This window comes from Telopea speciosissima, chromosome 9 (genome assembly GCF_018873765.1).
Source record: "Telopea speciosissima isolate NSW1024214 ecotype Mountain lineage chromosome 9, Tspe_v1, whole genome shotgun sequence".
Classification (NCBI taxonomy): Eukaryota; Viridiplantae; Streptophyta; class Magnoliopsida; order Proteales; family Proteaceae; genus Telopea; species Telopea speciosissima.
Window position 1 is genome coordinate 41,647,262 of NC_057924.1, and position 22,749 is coordinate 41,670,010.

General features: G+C 38.1%; 1 protein-coding gene and 1 pseudogene across 1 annotated transcript; both read right to left on the minus strand.

Moving 5' to 3' along the window:
• Nucleotides 1–390: 390 nt before the first annotated feature.
• On the minus strand, nt 391–7,180 carry LOC122638907 (annotated as a pseudogene).
• A 4,057-nt stretch (nt 7,181–11,237) lies between these two features.
• Nucleotides 11,238–13,373, minus strand: LOC122638908. Its single transcript, XM_043831758.1, has 7 exons — nt 13,206–13,373; nt 12,979–13,065; nt 12,662–12,865; nt 12,357–12,509; nt 12,150–12,203; nt 11,861–12,010; nt 11,238–11,639 (listed from the first exon to the last, which is right to left on the minus strand). The coding sequence occupies exons 1-7, from the start codon at nt 13,371–13,373 to the stop codon at nt 11,238–11,240; spliced, it is 1,218 nt and encodes a 405-aa protein (XP_043687693.1).
• Nucleotides 13,374–22,749: the final 9,376 nt, after the last annotated feature.

The window sequence follows — 22,749 nt, forward strand, 5'->3', positions numbered from 1 at the left end:
ACATACCCATCCATGGTAACAAATAGTGATAAAATGGTCTTAGGCTCTTCTTTTAGACAAAAAAAATGACTTATCTATATATATTGGTTACTTTCATACTTATAGATATTTAGCCATGTCTTTTCAGAATCCCGTTCTTCCTGCAATCTTTTCAACTCCTTCTGTGCGGCAGCAATTTCTTGTCTTAAGAATCTGTATGGGTAACAACAAGCCTTCGGTTCTCTGTTCCAAGAATTTGCATCTCAACTTCTTGTTTTGCAAGCTTCTGTTCCATGATATGTGGAGGACGCTAAGAGCCGTCTTAGATGATGAGATGGAGCACGACCTTTACTTCCCATTTCAAATTACAATGTCTAGACTGGATATTAAGGGAGAAAAAAATATAAGAAACTAAAGCAGCATTGCCACAACCATTTGGCTTGCAAATTTGGCTTGCAAAGCATCAGATGAAGAATTGATCATGCAATGTCCTAATAATCAAAAGCCAACAAAATTATGAGAAAAAATATATGGCACAATTCAAAAATAGTATTGGGCCCAGATAGTTCTCAGGTGATACGTGTCTGATTCTGTTCAAAGCTACAAATCTACAGAAAGGATAAGTAAACCTCATATGTAAACCTCTAGTTACCTACCTTCTCACTATTTGACAATAGACCCAATCATGTCAGTATGAGTTAGGCGACAAAAAAAATTGGAGGGGTGGAGTGAGTTTACTAAACTCAATGAATCGCCCATTCACAATCATCATACACCAACCAGAAGTTAAATTTATCAGGAATCATACTTCCAATTTCCTAAGGACTAGCAATTATTTTGATTTAGGAAAGATTGCTTCTGAAAGCAACCTGTCAGCATGGATAGAAATGAAAGAAGCTAATTTGGAGGCAATTCACCTCAAAATTCCAATGTAGTAGCTTGAAAGTTGTGAGAATTGTTGTTGGGGATATAGGAGCTTGAGCAATGCTTGGTCCTTATCAAACCCAAACAATTGCAGTTAACATGATCACTAGGAACTAAATGGGCCTGACAACACTCTATAGTCTCTACATGGTATTGACCCATATTAGCCCTCATACACTACTTTCTCAAATCTGACCAAAAGCTGCATTGGCTAATACCTTTGGCAATTCAATAAATAATACAAGATCCACCAAAATCACTGATCACTGAACAAACTATGAGGGAAGAAACAAGTAAAAGGACCTCATGTGTGTGGATGACAGAGTTGTGAAGAACAGCCGGGTCTTGTTCAGATAAATGGTAGAATCTACCCAATTTGCCCATGTCTTCAAGGCATCCTATTAGCAATGGGTGTTCCAATTCATCAAATCCTAACAAGAGGTAGCTAGCATATGTATGTTTGCAAACATGAAGACACCTTCTCTAGAACCATGGCAGAAACATTGGGTATGATTTAGATACATACAACAACATAAATGTCGTACACATTGACATAATCAAAGCAGGCAACACAACTCATTTCAACATTGGAGGTAGTTAATTGTAAACAAAAAATTAATAACTTAAGAACAATGTTGAGATTAAATAGCCCTAAAAGCATGTAACTCAATATCAGACTTGATTTATGCAGAATTTACTAATTTGGCCCAAAGTCATCTGATCCAAGTAAACAAGATGGTACTCAGCTTGATTAGGTTGTAAGTTAAAGTGGGAGTTGGGTGATTCCTCCCATTCCTCCCTATAATCCTAATGGGAAGAAGGTCAACTTTATATACAGGTGACTAGTTGTTTAGGACTGATTATGTCCTTTGTTGCTCTTTGGGCGGTCTCTCTTCAGCTTGATTAGGTTGTAAGTTAGTCCCTTGTTTGCTTGTTTGTTGTGGAGCTTTCTCCTTGTATTTCTCCTTGTTCTTTTCCTTTTTATTTTGGGGAAAAGAATCTCTTTGCTTCGTTAATATATTTTTCATCCACCCAAAAAAAAGATGGTACTCAGCAAACTGATTTAAAGGACAACAGATTTTGTTCTCACAAAGATTATTAGAGAAACAAAAAAAAATTAAATTATCTAGCGCATGTCACAATACTCTTCCTTGCCAGTCGGGAAGAGAAGAGGATTTGCCCAACAAATTAACTTTCCGGCCAACTTGCAAAAATCCCTTCTACATTAGATGATATATAGATGGAGTTATGTAAATCAAGGTAACGGATTCTCATTGAACTGTTCAATTGCCACTTGCACAAATAGATCCTATAAATTGCTTAATTTCTTCACGTACCCAATAGACCAAAACTAAAAGAAAACACAAAGATGAGGGATCGAGGAAGGGAAGTAACAGCATGATGAAGTTGTTGACAAGTTGCATACATCCTAAGGCTAGTAGCCATTAAGAAGACACATAGAAAAAGCCAAACCTGCAAAATAAGAATCTAAGAAAAACTTCTTCACTATTTGTACAATAACTATGATCCAACAACAATTAATAATAAAAAACCAAGAACATGCACAAAGAATAGTAACTAATACTTGAAAGTTTGGTTACATTTGGTGTGAATTTAAGTACAAATGATGATACATAACGTGAATATGTTACACGGATATTCACAGATATCATTTGTGAATATTTTAGAACGTGAATATTTCAGAGAAAACAGTTCTAACTAACCTAAATGAATATATTGATGTCAACAGTCTCATGACGGCCTATCAATCCTCTCTCATTACCCTCTCCATAGGCTTCATATGCTCTTGGTGTCGCAGACCCAGCTTATCAATAGCCTTGCTGATCAAAGTGAAATTCATAACCAAAATCAAGAAAATTCACTCAGAATTCAAAATTAATCTACACTATAGAAGCAGAACATTTATAGCTAGCACATTCCTATACACAAAAAGGAAAAAAATATTTACTTGTTAGTTCTGCACCAGCACTATTCCAGTCTCCCTAATTATCCTATTGATAATAAGATCAGAATCAACAATTAAACACTGGAAACAATGCCCAAATGAAAGGTGGGTTATGGTTGGATAAAGATGACACACACACACACACAAATTCAAATCAAATTACTTTTTAACTTAAAACTCTGTCAAGGTCTCAAAGACAAAAACTATAGACAAATATTAGTTCTTGAATAGGTTAAAAACTTTTAATTTTTTCAAAGTAGGAAAAGAATCTTTGTGGTGGTTGAAGAACACAAAAGGCAGTGATTATCTATAGTGTTAACATTTTCAAGAAGACCTTGATTGGTTTTGGGTCAAATGTAAGAACAACTCCTATAATTGTTGTGATCCTCTTTTTTACAAAGCAAGTAGGAAAATAAAAAAAAAATAGAAAAAACACATAATCATTGATAAAAAGAAAATATCAGTGAACTTATTTAACAACCCTCGAGAAGGTAGCAAGCCATCCATAGTTGATTACCAAAAGAAAACCCAAGAACTGGTCCAACTTGGAGTTCCCACTGTTCAGGCCAACATAAACCACGGTTATGCATAAATTTACAGGACAAATTGTAGTTCTGAAAGACAAAGCAATTATAAGATCTAAGCATTTTATAAAGAAAAGATTAACCTGTCCAGGCATGACCTCACCATTAAAACAATTTTACGTAGATTCTAGTTGTTCAAAATGGTTTCTCAATGACTCCTACTATGGCTTCTTACATCTTACCAAAATTTTTGTTATGCTCATGGATGACTTAGAGATGGTAATGTTGTTGTCAGGGTACTATCTCATCCTCCCTTCTACAGGCTCCATCTATCTAATCTATATATCAAATAAGAATACACAATTACCATAAAAAACAATGTACAAGGAATGGTATCTCATGTGAAAATACCGTACTATGAGCACAATGTAGAGGAAAATAAGATATAGCGCACTTGCAGCCTTGTTAGATCAAACAGATTGGTTACAACAATAGGAAAAACCCCAACAACTAATAAATCATAAAATTCTCTGCAAGGCAAGAGTAATCACATTAGGGTATAAACTAAGCATTTGAGGTCAACACCAAATACTGCAAAAGACATTGTTTCTAAGGAATAAGCCTCAAACACCAAATCCAATGCAGGGAACCACCTTAAGTCAAAAACACCAAAGAAATCCTAACTAAAACCTGCAATGGGTAAGAATCGAATAGGGTTAGAGAGACATAAATCATGGGTTAAAGAAGATGACAGGGGTCAGAGAGATGAAAACAAAATAGTTGGGAGAAAAGAGAGAAATAGATGCTAACATCCAAATTATAAACAAATAAATAAATAATTGTTGGGTCCTTAACCTTCTTCTTCTTCTTGGACTTGCCCTCCTTCTCTTCATTTACGTCTTCAACATCACCTTCATCTTCTTTCTTGGTTTCCAAGTCTTCATCATCACTAAGCTCCTTCTCTGTTGTCTTCTCCGTCCATAGGTAGATAGGATAGCTTATGAACTCACTTCTTCACGAGATCCTTCAATCTTCTCTCTTCAAGGTACTCCAGCTGTTTTAAGATATCATCATCCGTGAATCAGCCGCCACAATACATCAAACCAAAGTCCAAACAAACAAAGAAGTGCACAAAGAAATTAGAGAGGAAATGTGAACTGTACCTGGTCGTCCTTGAGGAAGAGGGAGATTTTCATTCCTCTGCCAAGAGGCTCCCCATTGACATCCCTCGTTACAGTGAAGGAACCACCCGCTTGAGATTCCCAAATATATTGTTCATTGTCGTTGTGCTTCGAAGTCTCAATAACTTTGTCCGCAACAAGATAGGCCGAGTAGAATCCGACACAGAATTGACCGATCATGCTCACATCCGCTCCAGCTTATATTGCAACCATGAATTCCTTGGTTCCAGATCTTGCAATTGTTCCCAAATTGTTCACCAAATCTGTGGAAACCATTAATTTCGATCAGAGACGACCAATCAAAGAAACACGAACTCAGGTACAAGGAAAATAATACAGTGCTGTCAATAATAGAAAGCATCTTGTTGGATTTATCAGGAATAAGCCTAATGAACAACTCTGGTTTTGTCACCAGACTTTGGAACCGGATCTTGTCCAATGCCTGAAACGATGTTACGTTTCAGAAACAAATCTCGAATTTTACAACGAAAGGAACTCAAAAGAACAGAAAAAAAAAAAACTTACATCCAAGGAATTACTAATGAGTTCTCGAAGGAAGATCTCCTTGTTGCTGTAGAAGGTGTTGATGGAAGATCGTCCTGATAGTATGATAGTATGATAGTATGGTATGATATGATATGATATGATATGATATATATACTAGTAAATATGCACGTGTAACTATGTGTAGAGGCAGAAAAGATATTTGAGATTTGCACGTGTAACCATGTGTAGAGGCAGAAAAGATATTTGAGAGGGGAGGGTTGCTATACCAAATAATATTTTCTTCTCCCCAAAGGTTAGTCAAAATTATTCATGCAAAAGATAGAAAACTAAAGAACCAAAACAAAATCTCTTACAGGAAAATCAAAAGAGTTGAATTAGAACAAGGTGGGAAGCTTCTAGTTAGAATATAATGCAACAGTAGAATGTATGCAAAGCAAGAGGTCACTAACCTTGTAAAGCTTCAAATTCCAATGAAAAATATATCAAACTTTAGCTAAAAGATGCAATCTTGACGTACCAAAGAGAATCGCAAACACTGAAGTAGAGAATGAGAAAGAGAAAGTGAAGGAGAGTTATAAATAGAGGTGGCTGGTCAATCGAGGATGCCATTGTATCAATTATTTCCTTATGTGAATTCGATGGACAGAGATTTTATAATTGATAGGTAAGAACTGGATTTAGATTTATTTCCTCTCCCTGAGAGAGATTTTATAATTGGTAGGTAAGAACTTGATTTAGATTTATTACCTCTCTCTCTCTCTCTCTCTCTCTCTCTCTCTCTCTCTCTCTCTCTCTCCTATACTCTACACGTTTTAATCGTGCCTTGGAATGAGCATCGGTTTCGTAGGGGCTATTATTGACTTCTTACAATAGGGGGATCAGGGGGAATAATAATGATCCTAATTGGATCCTTTCTTTTTCAGCAAGACCGGTTGTGGGCAACTAATGTTCCTTATATAATTGGGCCCTGAACTCTCCCTTGTGAATGGTTCCTGATAGGGGCAAATGGATCCCGACCAATGACATAAGGACACGTGGACAACGACGTCACTAATGACAGAGCAGATAACGACGATGACGTCACTATCTTGCCGTACAAGGTAAAGGGACTCTAACCCCCATCCAAGTAACCGACAGATAGCTCCTATCTGTTGAAGATTGCTCACAAAGGTGGAGGAACAGTCGCACTCCAACGCAACCTCGAGAGACTCCCAAGGACACCGAACTACGGAAGTACAACCGCCTTGGAGGACTCCCCTCCTATAAATAGTAAGCGAAGGGATCCAGGTAAGGCATCTGACCACTATTGACTCTAGCTCTTCTGTACTTCCTCTACTTACTGTTCTGCCGGACTGACTTTGGCATCGGAGAGTCCCCCCTCGGAGTCCGCTCTAGGTCTCTTCAGTGCTCCTCTACCTTTTGTAAGTTTCCACGTCATCGAGAAGGAGTCCGACGGCAACAGTTCCATTGGCTACTTACCTATTCTCCTTTTGCATCATCCTTCCTCTTCCCTCATCATCTCTCTCTTCTAATCTCTCCCTCCCCTTTAACATGAAAGTAAATACTCAAATCTACACGTACATATAAGGGCCCAAGTTGTGTATATTAATGACTAATTATATTCTTATAAAACTTATCTTTCGTGCTCTTTTATATTATGCTGACAAAAATGCTCTTAGTTAATTATAATAGGCAACATTTTTATTTTTTGGAAGGAAAGGAATTTATTGAAAAGCAATGGGGACAGCTCCTGTGGCCTTGACAGAATCACTGGCGACACAGGGATCGAAATTGGGCCAAACTGTCCTTCCCGTAACAGACAGTGCCCTCCTGGCAAGGGAATCCGTTACACTATTCACGGCCCTTGAAACATAAGAAAACTGATAAACATCTAAATATGTAATGATTGCTCTAATATCCTCTAACACTGGGGCGAGGTGGAGAGGTGGTGCTGTATGGGGTGACACCAGGTACGAAATGACTCCCTGATTATCGCTCTCCACTTGTACCTTGTAGACTCCCTCAGAGATAGCCTCCAGAAGGCCCTCACGAATAGCCAGCGCTTCGCCCACCAGGATATTGATTATAATAGGCAACATGTATAATTAAAAAAATGGTCATACTCCAATTATGCTTCAAATTAAGGGGCTTCTCAAATTAGGGTGCTCCAACAGCTTCATCAAATGATATTCCTGATTGCTTACTGAGGATGGGGAACCAAGCTGCATGCATGATTTTCCAAGAAAATGGCTTGAATATTTATTGGTTAATAAGGTTTTTAACTTGTTTTTTTTAAGTAAATGCAATGGTTTTAAGTATGATCGGATCATGGGAAAATGCCATGGTTCTTCTACAATACTTAGACGCTGGGCACAGGCTAAAGGCCTCAAGAATCACCATCAACTGCAGCAATCATGCTGATCGACAGTAATACACAACACAGGCAGGTGAGCTTCTAATCTTGCACCTCACACCCTAGGCACGCACTGGGAGTCCTTGACACTTTCTTCAACCTTAAGAACATGGAAGGAGAAGACTTCAGTAAAAGCAAAGGCCTCTCTTTGTCAAAATATTTGCTTCATTTGGTTTGATTTAATTTATCTTAAACAATACTCTGGGTCCCCAAGGTATAAGGATGTGCCCGGAGAATGTTTCTTCCATCTAAGAACAATTAATAATCAAAAACGAAAAACATGAACAAAGAATAGTAGGTAATACCTGAAAGTTTGGTTACATTTGGTGTGAATGAAATCTTAATTAGGGTGGCCATCACATCGATGGCAACCCATGTTGTCAAAGAAACATGTTTGGATGATAATTCTCATTGTTGTCTTCGAATGTTACCCTTCTCTTTATGGTTCCATGCTTCTCTCTGGCCGCATTTTTCTCGTTTACTTTCTCACCTACATGATCTTTGAATTCCTTCGTCACCACATCTAGGACGTGCAACAGCTCTAAAGGCATTGTTGGGTTTCTTCCTTGCCTTATCAGTGCTGATCCTATCCTTCTCAGCTTTGATGGTGGGATGCAGGGGTGAGCTTTTAGGCATTGGAATTGTAACTTATATATCTTGGCATTCCTGTGTTTTTTGTTGAAAAGGAAATTAATATTTAAAACCTCTTAAAACAAAGACAATTAGCAGGCCAAAAGAGGCCCAGTTGCTGTTTGAGTCTGAACATTTTATCAATTAATTTTGTATGTTGTATCTTTAGTAAGTTTGTTTTAACTTCCACTTGATGAGTTTATGATTTTTTTCGCTGCTTGTTTCATTTTCTATTTCTATCCACATTCCTAGTAAAGATTCCGACATATTGAATAATTATTTGATTTGGGACCAGTGATGGGTAATTCAAATAAGAGAAATTCACTCATATTTGTGTAGAGTCTCCCTATTGCCTTTCAGCCTTTTTAAGAGGTATAATTGCCAGTCCTGTGCAATAAATGATAGAATGAAGAGAATGGACAGATTAATGATTTGTATGCAAGGACCGAGCTTTCATTAACTTATGATGAAGAGAGAATCTCTTAAGCTTCTCTGGTCTTTCGAGTTTTCATTCATCTACAATGAAGAGAGAATCTCTTAAGCCATGTGTTCCGGTCATTGGATGTTATTACTGCTGGAATAGTGCCAAGGGCATTTCGGACTTCATACAATAAGAAGGAAGAGGAATAATAGACACCCCAATGGCTAGATTCTCTTCACCCACACTTATGTAATAGATTACTCATTATATTTTGTTTTAGGACAATAATGCTCTTAATAAGTAATTTAATGACCCACATGTTTTAGCATAAAGACACAGTATCACACAGAAATTTACATGCCATAGCTCATGCACCTAGAACTAATAAACTTTGGAACAAAGAAAGCTACAAAAGATTGGAGATCTTGCCACAAAATAAAAATCCAGAACAGATTCTCTTCGGTGAGCTCATATGAATCTCGTCAAGGACAATGAGTTCATGGTAGACCTACAAGCCGAGGAAGGAACAGCCTAAGTAGATATGAGAATCTTCTATCCAATTGATGCTGCTAAGTGCTAATAGAACTCCATTCCATTACAACTCTAAGCTCCTTGGAGTGAGCTATTCTGTGTTCAAAGGAAAGGGACATCAATTTGGCATTAATATAACACCCCCCCCCACTGGTTCCTAAAGGGCTGCCATGACAGAACTGTTAGTGTCTCTAAATTTTGGTCTAGTCTGGACTAAGTACTGGTGGAGATGCTAGATGTGCCATTCTCACATGAATCCTCCAGATTGTCTTGGATAGGCCTCACCTAGTCTTGGAAAAGTCTTGACATTCCTCTGTTCCTAGATGATTCATAAAATGGACATAACCTTGAAGAACACTTCTCTAGGGAAATTGTGATTGAAGACTAATGAATAAGGGGCACTTTCATGGAGCCAGAAAGGTAATTTAATTAGAGATTAGTAAAAAATCTTGTTTATGTAACATTTTGAGGTATAGATGGACAATTGCAAGGAAAATGGGCACTTTCAGCATTTCTGAGTTAAGATGTTGCTCTAATAATTGCCTCCATGACTTTGCACTTGAAGCTCAAGCTGAAGTAGATCATTGGGAGGAGATTTGGAGGATATTTTAGAAGATCTAGAGGAGTCGATCACTGTCAAAGACTGATGCTATTGACAAGCACAAGGCTGCTCATCTTATTCACTGTGCTGCCAGCACAGTGAAGCAATAGTCGTGTGGCAGATTACCTTGCGAACAGGGCTTGTGAAACTCTTGGGAACTGTGTTTTCCGGACGCAAGGGGACCTCCCTCATAGCCTCGCTTGCATTGTAAGAGAGGATAAGGCAGGTCTTCCTGTTTTTCGGTTTTAGGCTGCTTGGTTTTGTTCCTTTCTTTTCTGATGCATGGGAAGGGTTTCCTGAGGTTGGAGTGCTCGAGAGAGTTCTTGTATTGTAACTTTGGGTCTGGGGTAAGTCCCCCCCCTCCCCCCGTGTATCTCCTTCTAGTGGTTTTCTAATAAAATCTTAGGGGCCAGCCCGGGTCCCAAAGAGTATTCGGGGTAAAAAAAAAAATGAAGCAATAGTCCAATGGCTTTGGAACAAAAAAATAAGAAACCGTGCTATTAAGTAATCATTGGCTCTGTTTTCTGGACTGGAGAAGTTGATGGAGTTGGGTTTCTTGGAAAAGGAAGGCTTTTGAATTTGAGTGGTATCCCTACTGCTGTCAGTTTATATTCTTTCTGCTATTGTGCTTTTCCAGTTTTCCCCACCTTATATACTTCTATGAAACACCAGCATCAGTTTTCTAAGGTAATAAGAAGCAAGTCTATAAATCAAGCATATTCCCATTTGTAGAACTGTTTTTCACGTATCCCTCTTTCAATTTCATAAGGACTACACATTTGAGATACGGAATACAATCAATTTCTTCTGAGATTTTTCAATCCTTTATACAGAAAACAAGTTCCCTTCTTGGGCAGATTTTGAATCAATGATGCCAAATTGAGGATATTCAGCAAAGCACTTTTGAGTCTTGCTCCACAAAAGACAGCCATTTATACTATTCTTGATTTCTTAGAATACAAAACAGTATCTCTTTCTGAATGTTTTTGTATTTTGTTAGAACAGCAACCCCAACCTTCTCAAAGTAATATGAACAGCTTAAGTATTTAGATTGGGATTTGCTTGATTTCAAGTTGTGTCTACTGAACCCCAAGGCCCCAACTCTCAATAAAATGTTCTTTTAATTCCACTGAAAGAACTTCAAAAACGATGTTAGTCCTACCTAAACTAACGGAATGAGGGCATGTATTAAACTTGAAAGAACCCCAAGGGACACGCAAAATTTCCTAAAATTGAGGGGAGTTTTTGTAATTAGGTAATACCTCAAGGAAGGTACCTGAAAATTTCCCTTTAATATTTTCCAAAACATCCTTTCGGATTCCAAGTGCACGTTTATGAATGGGGCAGCAAGAACAAAGCCACAACCCAGGCAGCAGCCAAGTTTTGTCCGTATATTCCTCTCAAAAAAAAATATAGGACATGTATTCTATATTTAAATAGAAATCATGAGAGAGAGACTAAATACAGAAATTATGAAAGAGAGTTTGCTCGGTAATTAAACTTTATTACAAGCTGAAAATTGTGATTAACATGGATATGTCTTGTATTAATGATGGATACCTAGCAAGCTGACAGAGAACCCCCATAGAAGAATGTATGCCTAAAAAAGTCATCAATGTAGGGAAAATCTTGCACATAATAGCATTTGATAGCATTTCTGTGGACTCGAAGACTCTTATCATTGGGACCTCTTCTAATGTAATCTTCTCCGCTAACTCGGACTGCTCTGAAATACGCAGTACTTCTGTGGTCTGGATGACCACCAAATGGTGGTGGGTATCTATATCTATACCGTCCAGTCCCCATTAGGGGAGGTTTTTCGTCTTGGAGAGCATAAACCTCCCCTCTCCAACCAACCACAGGAGCGGATTCTTTTATAGTATTGAATAATTCTCTTGGCCAATACCCAACATTAGTCATATTTTCTCCAACTGATACCCACCAATTTCCACTTTTATTATCCTATTTAAGAAAATGCAACAAAAAAATATACAGTTAGTTACCAACCTTTTACCCCAAAAAAAAGTTACCGACCCATAATTCATTCATCAACGCACTAGAGAAAATTTAATAAACACCTATCACACACACCACAAAAAAAAAAAAAAAAAAAAAAAAAAAAAAGAAGAAAAGAAAAGAAAAGAAAAATGAAGAAGAAGAAAATTTAATAAACGTTCTCTCACCTGAAAAAGAAAGGTTGCCAACTCAATTATTTCACCACCGTAGGTAGAAGTTTTGCAAAAAGCTTGACCAATGGGTATTGCTCTGTTTACTTGGACAAAACCATTGCATATAGCATTGAAGCAGCCAGTCTTCTTTTGAGAGTCATCCGCCTGTGTCATTGAAATATATACATATATATTAAGAAATGATATCATATATATCTTCGATAAACCCCTCCCCCTGGCCCCAAAAAAAAAAATTTAGAATGAATGTTGAGGCAAAATGGCAATAGAATTTCGGTTGACTTACAGTCCAATATCCAAAAAAATGGGTCTTGTTGTCACCATATAACCTAGGATTCACCTGATGATCACAAAATTTATTTTCGCCAGTTTAGATGTTAGAGATTGCCAAATAATTGTAACTCAAATAAAAATGTTTGAAATCATTTATTTATTGTCTTAAAAGTGTAGAAACAAAAAGATAAACAAACAAGGGTATAGAGATACAACTGACATGCCATCCAACTTGTACTTGGTCTTGTCCACCTTGAACCCACATCAAAGCTCCACTGTATTGATTAGCAGAGACTGGGGGATTGTGTATACTCATGCACGTTGAACCTCCATGGTACTTGAAGTTTTCATCCTTCAGTGCAAAACCTTCATACTGAATAAAGTGTGTTAATACCAATTTTTATAATCTTTCATGTATGCAATTTTGCTTGTGAAATAATCCACACATATATAGTGTGAATCTTTAACCTATTGTTATTTATTATTATTTTTGTGGGGTTGAGGGAGAGGTTACGGGAGACTTACTATGGTACCAGGGGCCACATTTAAGAACTGGTGAAAATTACCGGAAGGTTTTGCGTAGGATTTCCACCTTAGTAGATCTTCTTTTGTTGTCCTCCTAATTGGAACTGTTCCTAATGGGCAACCCCCTCCATCGAGTTGGAGATTAGGTTGTTTTGCTCCAGAAAAAGCTTCTTTAGGAGTCTCTTTTTGAACAGAAGAACTCATCTGCAATTTTGGTCCAATCATATCATGTTAAGTCCTCTCGTCAAGTATATGATTGGAAAAAAAAAAAAAAAGACACATAAGTTGAATGTGATCATGACACAGATCAAGAATACCTCGGGTATGTGGTTCTTCAGTAATGGGTTGTTGAAGGCTGGTTGTTTGTAGAAATCAACACAATCATATGTTTCGCCATTATCCGTCTGTATAAATTAGCAAATCAACTTCCATTGATCATTCAATGTATGTTTTTAATAGTAATAATAATAATAGGAATAATGAAACATTCCATCATCTATAAATCAAGAGAAGGAATAGTAGTGAGTGATCTATATATACATACCTTGATACTCTTGACTACAGGCTTGTTCATACCTTTGAGTTGTCTCTCCAACTCAACATCTTCTGCTTCCATGGTGAGGGAAGTTCCTCCTCCGTAAACTCCTTTGTAACTTAGAATGACTGAAGAAGTTGCTAACAAAGCTACAAGCATGACCACCCTTAATGCCATTATAATAAACAAAGGATTTGATATCTCTATGATTTCCTTGGTTGCATGTAAATGGTCTCTACTATATATTGGCTATCTATCATCAGATCTTGAGTTGTCTCTCTTTAAGAACGTATTTGTTGCATTGGACAATAAATATTTGATTGTCTACCAAAATTTAAGGCATATTTCAATTACTCAATCTTAATGACCAATTAAGTTCAGTTTTCTCAGTCCTTAGATGCCATGACCACTGCTCATTCTAAAGAACGTTGTTTTGGTTGCTTACTGGTGCATTTTTCATGCAAGTAGTAACCGCCAGGAACGCCATTATAAGTTACTATTTGGATTCGGCTCGTCTACAACTTGACTTTGACTGGCCAACGTGCTGCCCAGAGCCCACCACGTGGCATAATGGCTATTCAATGGTAATTTTAACATGAAATTCAAATTTGAATTTAAAAACCGGTTAAGGGAGAGAACCAAAACCGAATTATACCCACCCAACCGGTTTGGCTAACTAAAATAAACCAAACCCCCATAATACACAATTTTACTTTCTTTATTCTTCATTTTTCATTCTTCTTCTCCGTCACTCTACGACCACTGCAACCACAAATCGTCGAATCATTTGTTAATGGTGCCTTGCCATCTACCTTGCATAATCCTAAAAAGCTATTTTATGGCTTTGATCCCCTGTTCCTACAGATGGAAAAATAAAAACCCAAGCAAGGAATTGAATCTGAACCCATCGCAAAAAGGTACTCAAATCTCCATTACTAACAAGAATCAAAGAAGAATATTATTCATCATTGTTCTTCTCAAGTCGTTGCATCAGAATTTTACATACAATAATTTACAAGAGAGGTCAAAGTGAGACTGTGAGAGAGGGGGAGGATGAAGATGCCAAGTAGAGATTGCAATTTCTCTTTCTCTTTCATTGATTTATTATTTCTATGTTTCTTCTGTACAATAAAAAAGAGGGAAATTTATGAATACACCCCTGAGGTATGGAGTTATTATTAATGCATCGATCTATATGCACTATTTACACTTACCTCCCCTACTTTTCATATTAATTGATAAGTTAGTCCAAGTCGTTAGTTGTTCCCGTTAGTCACAAATAGGATGTGTTTTATAGAAACTTTTGGACCAAAATACCTTTGATAGGGTAAAATTACATTAATGTCCTTTTTTTCTTCCTCCCCTGCACTTACGATCATCCACAACCTGCGACCACAGAACTTGTGCTCCCTACCTCTGTTCTTCTTCGTCTGCCCTTGGTGAGTCTTTTTTTCTGTTCGAGTTGTTGTTATCTTTGGAGGCAGAGAGAGTTCTTGCAAGTAACGATTTTACTCCACAAGCCAACATTTGAAGAATTTGTGAAAGTTTTCCTGCACGGGGAGTACTGTTACAGACGGTCGAAGTCATGAATTCTACAGTGTTTGGGAGGACGGACATGGCTGCTGAGATAGTGAGCTTTGAGCTTTTGATAATCAATTGCAAAACAAGAGAGAGGTAGTGGTAGGCATCTATACAAAGCTCGTGCGTAAAGGGTAAGGCTCAAACAGAGGGAGCAGCATGAGCACACAAAACCGAGATTTGTTGAAGACACTGGCGAAGCACTGGCGAAGCACCGGCGGGAGCAAAAGAACACCAGAGGCAAGACAACAAGAGGAAGAAGAAAACTGGAAATCTCAAGGGCAACAATAAGAAGCGCAGAGGGGCAGAAAGCCCTAGTTTATAGCCAAAGGAGGGAGCAGAGCCGCTAAGATCCAACGGCCAAAGGCAAGCGCCATCGGAGGGCCGAGGGCGAGCGATGTTGGGAATACCCGAGGCGTCATAAAGGCCTATGACACGTGCCCAAAAGCTAGTGGGCACCTCGACGTAACGGAGAGCGAGAGATTGTAGATTAGGCCTAGACATTATAATGCCTACGGCCATGTGGCTGATAGCGTGTGGAACATAAAACACCATTAAGCCGAAATGACGATGGTTCATATCGAGGTGCCATCATAACTCTAGCCACGTGTCAACCAACAGATGGAACATCAAGTCATCTCCCGACTGTCAAACCGTCACATCCGCACACGCGAGAGCAGACACCAAAAATTTCAAAATCGATTCAACTCCCCTGAGCGAGAACGCCCAGAGGAGTGGGGGGCTCATGATAGGTCAGGATATGTTGCCCTCCAATGAGGACCTGACACGTGTATGAGGAAGGAACTGGCCATGAAGGTCAAACGCGATCTGACCTGGCTCACCGAAAGCGAGGCTTGGCGAGTGACAGACCTCGCGAAATGTATGTGCATGGACAGAGCTCGTGCCATTACAAGAGAGCGCTACGGGGACGCCCTGGCAATAACGACCTGACTCATATCAAGAAGGGATGACCTCAACACTTCATCCAACTAATCCATACCTCACCACGAATTAACGTGGCCCGATATTATCGCCCAGAGAATTATGGAATAAACGTTATCCTTAAAATCACTCCATTCCGAGGACTCTACATTCCTATTAGGGCACAATTTTGCCCACGATCAACCATAAATAGGGAGGTAAAATCCTTCTATGATCATCTGAATTCGATTATTCTCATCTATTGCTAAGGATTCTGACTTAAGCATCAAAGTGGATTGCTGGCACAACCTGGTCTTCTCTGCTAACCCTATCTTGTAAGAACAGGGTGCTCTGGTACTGTTTCCTGATGCGACAGACGAAAAAAAAAGCACCGTAAAGGGAAGAAAGGAATGGAAGCGGAGCAGCAAGATCGCAAACGGTCAGACCGTGTGGCTTCTAAAGCCGCTAGTGTCCAATGAAAGTTCTCTTCTGGAATATCAGAGGGTGTAAGAAGAACGCTGCTTGGGTGGCATTGTCGTCTTTTTCGCTTGAGACTTGTCCGGATTTGGTGTGTCTTGCGGAACCAAAGATAGAGTTTAGTAAGTTCCCTATTTAGTTTTTTAATAAAAAGGGTTATAATGCAGATTTGATCCATATTGTGCGCCCTGATTTGGTTCTGAATCTGTGGGTTATTTGGAAATCGGGTCTGCCCCGCCCTTCGGTCATTTCTTCTTCAGATCAACAAATTTCTTTGTTTGTTGTTTGGAATGAGGAGTTAATGGTTGTTTCAGTTATTCATGCTAGCTGTTTTCGAATTAATCGGAGAGAGCTGTGGTTGGAATTGGCAAATCTCAATATCTTTTTTTATATTTCCATTACTAAGTGCACATAATTAGGGTTTTGAGAAGACAAATGATATTTGTAAAGGTGTTATGGAATTGACGAGTAACCGTCATCGATAGTAATATTTATTAGTGTCAAATAGAAATTGAGATTGGGTGTGGCCAAGCAGTAAGACATTGGGTTTTGTTTCCTCTATTGGGAGATTCGAATCCTTCTGTCCCATAGCAGACCAATTCAATCAGAATAAGGATTGTTTTCTTTAACAATATTTTCTCTAAGAGAGTGTAATATTGGATACAATGTGATCCGTCTTTCTGAGTTCTAATGATTTATTTCTAAATCATTTTTGTTTCCCACAAACTAAACGGAGTTCAAATAAGACAAGGATGTGAGTGAATCTAATCTATTTATTTATTTTTAATTTCTATTACCAAGTGCACATAATTATGGTTTTGAGAAGATAAATGATATCTGTAAAGGTGTTATGGAATTGACAAACAACCATCATCGATGGTAATATTTATAGTGTTGAATAGAAATTGAAATGGGGTGTGACCAAGTGGTAAGGCATCAGGTTTTGCTCCTGCTACTCGGAGGTTCGAATCCTTCCGTTCCATAGCAGACCAATTCAATCAGAATAAGGATTGTTTTCTTTAACAATATTTTCTTTAAGAGAGAGTGTAATGTTGGATACAATGTGATCCATCGTTCTGATTTCTAATGATTTATTTCTAAATCATTTTTTTCTCACATACCTAATGGAGTTCAAATAAGACACGGATATAAGTGAATCTAATCTAATTGCAATCCCGATAGGATGAGAACATAGATCACGGTAATTTTATCCAAAGGAAAAGAAAACCGGAATTAGAATGCTTCTTTGCCCCCCTCCTCCTCTTCCCTCTTTTTCCTGATTTTTATGACATTCTGTACACATTAATTTTTGGCTTTGTCAATGGAAAACACCAAAATGGGTTCCTTTTGTTCATAGAAAGTGCATCCTCTAATATTCAAGTCAAGAACAGTGTTATTGAAACACGTATGTTATTTATCCATAATTAGCTATATACAGTTGTATTTGTTAAGTTCTACTTTGTAGAAACATTAACACATGTAATATCTGACATGGGTTATATTCAATGTCCAAGCACAGAATATACGGAAAACTTGGTATTGATGGGAAGGTTAATTGAGTTACATGTTAAAGCTTCTCTCTCTCTCTCTCTCTCTCTCTTCTCTATTTTTGTTCCACGTAACAAAGGTCCACACATGCATTTGCACGAGCTTTGTATAGACCCAACTGACCCTGGTCATGTATAATTGAACCAATCAACCCCAGTAAACATAATTCCTCATCTTCACTTTTTTTCTTTAACCCAAAAAACACTACCACAACCCCACCAAGTCAGCAAATTGTAACAAGCCAGCACCAACACTTGCTGCAAAAGAGTGATGATAAAACAAAAGAATCACACTTGAAAGCAACAGCTCTAGTTTGCAGTTTTTTCAGGATTTTTTAAATATTTTTTTTTTAAGTTTTCATTAGCAGAAACAGTTCCATGCAAGGCAATTGAGATTAGAGATGATAAGGTTGAAGGAGTTTGGGAGGATGTTGACTCACTCCTAGAAGTGATTGGAGATGATGCTGAGCTACCAGTTTGACTGTATTGTAGAACTAAGATGTTTCCAGTGTTTCCATGCTGATGTGCAGGATATACCATATCAGCTCACTTGCAAACCTTATTAAGTCACCTCTTACATAAACAAAGAAAGAGGACTTGAAAGACAGGAGCCCCTGGTGAGCTTGGCAATTGATGTAGCTTATGAGATAATGTTAAGTACTGATTTGGAAGACTCTATAATCCCCACTTGACCGTCCACAAGCAATATATGCATGAACAAGAACCAGGTATGTATATTGCATCAAATCAAATCAAACCCCCGTTGGAAGTTCTTTATAGTTCTCCACTATAACTAAACAAAGGAAGAACAGAGAGAAAAAGACAAGACAAGAAAGAACACTAAACAAAGAGAATCAGGAAGCTCAAACACTACACAAATAGAATCAGCAAAAGATGGGTTGTTCAGGATTTCTATGGCAATACACTATGGATCAATTTAAGGGGGCATGTAAACTTGGGCAACGATGCGATGATTGTTTGTTTGGGTTGGAGCAAAAGATGCTTTAGGTGGCTGATTTGTTCCAACACAACATGGAATAATGTACAGAACAAATAGAGGAAAAAACAATTCAAACTTAAGGATTCATTGTTCTTAGCTACAAAATTAATTCAGATAGTAATTCAAAATAATTCATGGGAAGAGAAAATGTCCCAAAATTTAGGATTGATGGGGAAGAAAGAGAGGTGGGAGAGAAACTATTATACTGTCCAAAGAAAGAAAAGACAACCATGCAACAGAGAGAGAGAGAGAGAGAGAGAGAGAGAGAGAGAAAGAGAAAAGAAATAGGGAGTGAGAAGATCTCTTAACCGATAGAGAGAGGAGACCTTGGCAATTAAACTAATCCATTAAAGAAGAGTACAATGACAGATCATTTGGAGTGTCTTGGCTACATTACATCTGTGATCTAGAATTGAAACAGAGCTCTGTCAAGTTAGACAACTTAGAATTGCTGCACAACTCAACATCTGTGATCTAGAACAACTGATTTGTTTTCTCCATAAGCACTAATAATATATTTTTGTAAAAAAAAAACCAGCAATTAAAAGGCCATCAACCATGCTTTAAAAAAAATCAAAGCAATGTGGCAAATGCACATGTGAAATTCACCGGTGAGAAATTCATACCTTGTCTGGCAACTGTTCCTTCATGGTTCCCTCAAGAATCAGAGCAGTATGGCAGCGGTCTTTCTGTAGACAATGATGGCTGGATTGCAACCTTATGGGCTACCTAAGTTCAGCGGTATCTATAATTTATAGACTGTGAATCCAATCATGGTGCTTAACGTATCCCTAATAAACAATAGGGCGGCAGTACACACATTGCATCAAAGTTGCATTCAATAACCCCAATCTCTATGGGAACTCAAACCAAAATACAAAAAAAAGGAGAAAAGCCGTGGTAATACTGATCATGATGTTGCATCAAAGTTGCATTCAATAACCCCAATCTCTATGGGAACTCAAACCAAAATACGAAAAAAAAGGGAAGAGCCGTGGTAATACTGATCATGATTTTCCAAGACGATAGTAAAATCGAATCTCATTGGGCTAATATAGAGCGATAGTAGATTAGGATTGAGATGGGGTTGCAGTCTCTCGGAATATGGAGATGGAGATGCGCCTATGGCTGCTATGGATTGAGAGGTAGATGAGGAAAGAGGGTTTTGGTTGGATTAGGTTCCAGAAGAAGATGGAAGGAGCACGGATAATCGGAGATGAAGGAGACGGTGGAGAGGGAAGGAAAATGAAGGGTTTGGTATACCATCGATTCAAGTATTAAAGGTTAAATAAATTAAAAAAAAAAAAACTCATAGCAAAGCCTATAGCTCCTAATCCAGAGATTGCCACTGTTGAACCCTTTGTAGGTTTTACAGAATTCAAGATGATAAAACACCTTTTGAGGGATGGAATATTCAGCACTATTGAAAACATATAAACCAGAAACTCGAAGGAAACTTGTTTAGGGTTCTCACCTTTTTTGTTTGACAATCCTCGTGAAAGTGCTGTTTCAAGTGAGAGACAACGATAGATGGCATGAAGTGCACCAAATCACTTGTAAACGCATAAGCCTAAGATTGGGGAACCCAACGAATTTTAAGAGAAATAATACAACAAAAATAATACCTTTCAAACATAAAGACTGGACACCAAAGAGTATGCGGCCTGTGTAAATCTTCCTCCTCTTTCTTAATCTTCCAGTTTCAACATTTCAATTAAATTGAATCTAGAATTCTGAAGGTGAGACCAATGTTAGAAGATGTTGCGTAGGCCGGTGAATCTAGGAAATACATCCAATTACTTAACAGCAGGCTCAGATAAGTAGATTTGCTAAGTAGATGTGAAAGCGAGGGCAGGTTGAAAGTAACATACCCCATGTATCGCTCATAGATAGCCAGAAACAACTTTCACATGATTCTTTCAGCAGTTTCCCTATCTGCATTCAAGAGACAGCATAAAAATGAGAGATTTCCAGTCAACCACAGAAAGCAAATTGGTGACAGGATCATGTTCTCGTGTCAAAAAAATCAAAGAAATAGCAATGGTATTGAGATCATACTTATCATTCACAGAATAGAGAAATAACAATGGGATTGGGACCATGCTTGTCATTCACAAAACAGAGAGGGGATTGAGATCATGCTTGTCACCCACAAAACAAAGATAATAGAGAAATAAGAAGTCTTGAGTTTCTCACCTGAAAGAGAAGCCGGTCTGTTGTATTTGCGACTAGAGTAGCCTCAAGAGATGATTGCAGGAACACCAATGCGATGATCGGATCGAAGTCAGCAACAAGGAATGTGGGATTAAATAAAAGGCCAGAGATAGAATTAAATCAAAAACCAAAAAAGATGTGGGAAAATAAATCACTAAATCAATTAAAAAATAATTGAATTTCACTAAACCCAGACTAAGGACCATCACAGCATAAATAAGCAACAAATAATCTTGGAAGTCGGTGGAATTTAAGTGTGATATTGTGTTTGGATTGTTGGATATGTGTGTCCATCAAACCCGGTTCGATCCGGTTCAACCCGGATTACCTTTGTATTGAACTTTTATACATTTTAGTTTAATAATATCACATGTGATATAAACTTTTTGAGCATTATGTGTCCGTAAGTTATACTTAAAATGGGCTGGGCACCCTTATCATATGGTCGTCGCATTGGGTATGCCTAGACATGTGATGTCAGGGTACGAATGCGAGTACTCACATGTTGATGTGTGTATTGGCGAAGAAACTGCTTTGTCAATTCCCTCATGTATTACTGCCAGATGTAGGAAGGGATAGATATGTGTCACCGACACCCTTTTGCCTGAGGGAACCCTATCACTGCAAAGTGTGACCGCATTCTTTGGTTCATCTATGACTGAGACTCAAGCGAGTCAAAGCCGGTGTTCTGGGAATGCGTAAATGCTTTGTGAGTGAAGGAGTTACTCAACATAGTTACCACTGCCCAATTGGGGAACACCAAGATAGAGATTGTCTGCGTATGGTTGTATCGGAATCTGGATCCAGTGCCGTTTTGGAAATGGTTTTGCAAAAATCTATTTTACATAAAATAATAGATTTTTTGTAATTATTTGAACAAAGTGTTTTATCGAGTTTTGCGGGACCCGATCAGATGCACGGACACTCTTATATGGACATGTACTGTGGATTGGGGTTTGACAGTACATGTGTACATGCCCTAGATTCCATAATGATGGTGTTGATTAGTGGGGGGGTTGTATATGATAATTTATTATCATATAGGGAGTTATTTAGAATTTACTATTTTAATTAGTTCTTTATTTAATTAATGGATATGGTGCTAATTATAATTATCCATAAATATTAAATAAAGTAATTAATTAATACTTTTCCTATTAGATTCTGCTTCTTTCCCTTTTAGAAGCACTTTGAGTTTAAACAGAACTACCAAACAAAGAGAGAGAGAGTCAGACTCTCAAAGGGATTAAATCTTATCCATTTAGGGTTTTTAATTAAACCCTGGCATTATATAAAAGGGACCAAAAATGCAAAGGGGGCAGTGCTCCACATTTTTGCCTAGCCCCCTCTTCTGCGTTTTGGTCTCTCTCTCCCTCTTTGAGATCTCTTCTTCTTCTTCTAGTTTCTCTCATCTGTGTTTGAGAGTTAGGGTTTGTGAAACCCTACATCTGTGCTGAAGAATTTGAGAGCATCTGGGATTGACTTGAAAAACCTTGGTAGCACCATTGGAGGTTCAGATCTGTTTGCTTGGAGTGCTCACTGGAGGAAGAACCACTATCTATTGGAGGAGCAACACTTGAAGCTCACCAGGTTAGCAGTTCTTTATTGATTCCTTCAGTTTATTGATTATTAAAATTTATAGGATGCGAAAGAAACTCGAATCGATTTATTTCCATTGCGCATTCGAGTATGGGATGGATCCCTCTTGACATGTGATGGATTAGAGATGTTGTTTCTCTGTCCCTAATGTGCTCTATAATTGCGTGGGACACATGAGGGAAGGAGAAACCCTAACAGGGTTGCACCAGGGTTCTCA

What these genes read in the sequence shown, in the direction of transcription:
- LOC122638908 (XM_043831758.1), bottom strand. Translation starts at nt 13,373, where the DNA reads ATGGCATTAAGGGTGGTCATGCTTGTAGCTTTGTTAGCAACTTCTTCA. An exon ending in ATGTGGCCCCTGGTACCATA is followed by an intron (nt 12,510 to 12,661) that starts GTAAGTCTCCCG and finishes CACTTTATTCAG; the next exon opens with TATGAAGGTTTTGCACTGAA. An exon ending in AAGTACAAGTTGGATGGCAT is followed by an intron (nt 12,204 to 12,356) that starts GTCAGTTGTATC and finishes TGTGATCATCAG; the next exon opens with GTGAATCCTAGGTTATATGG.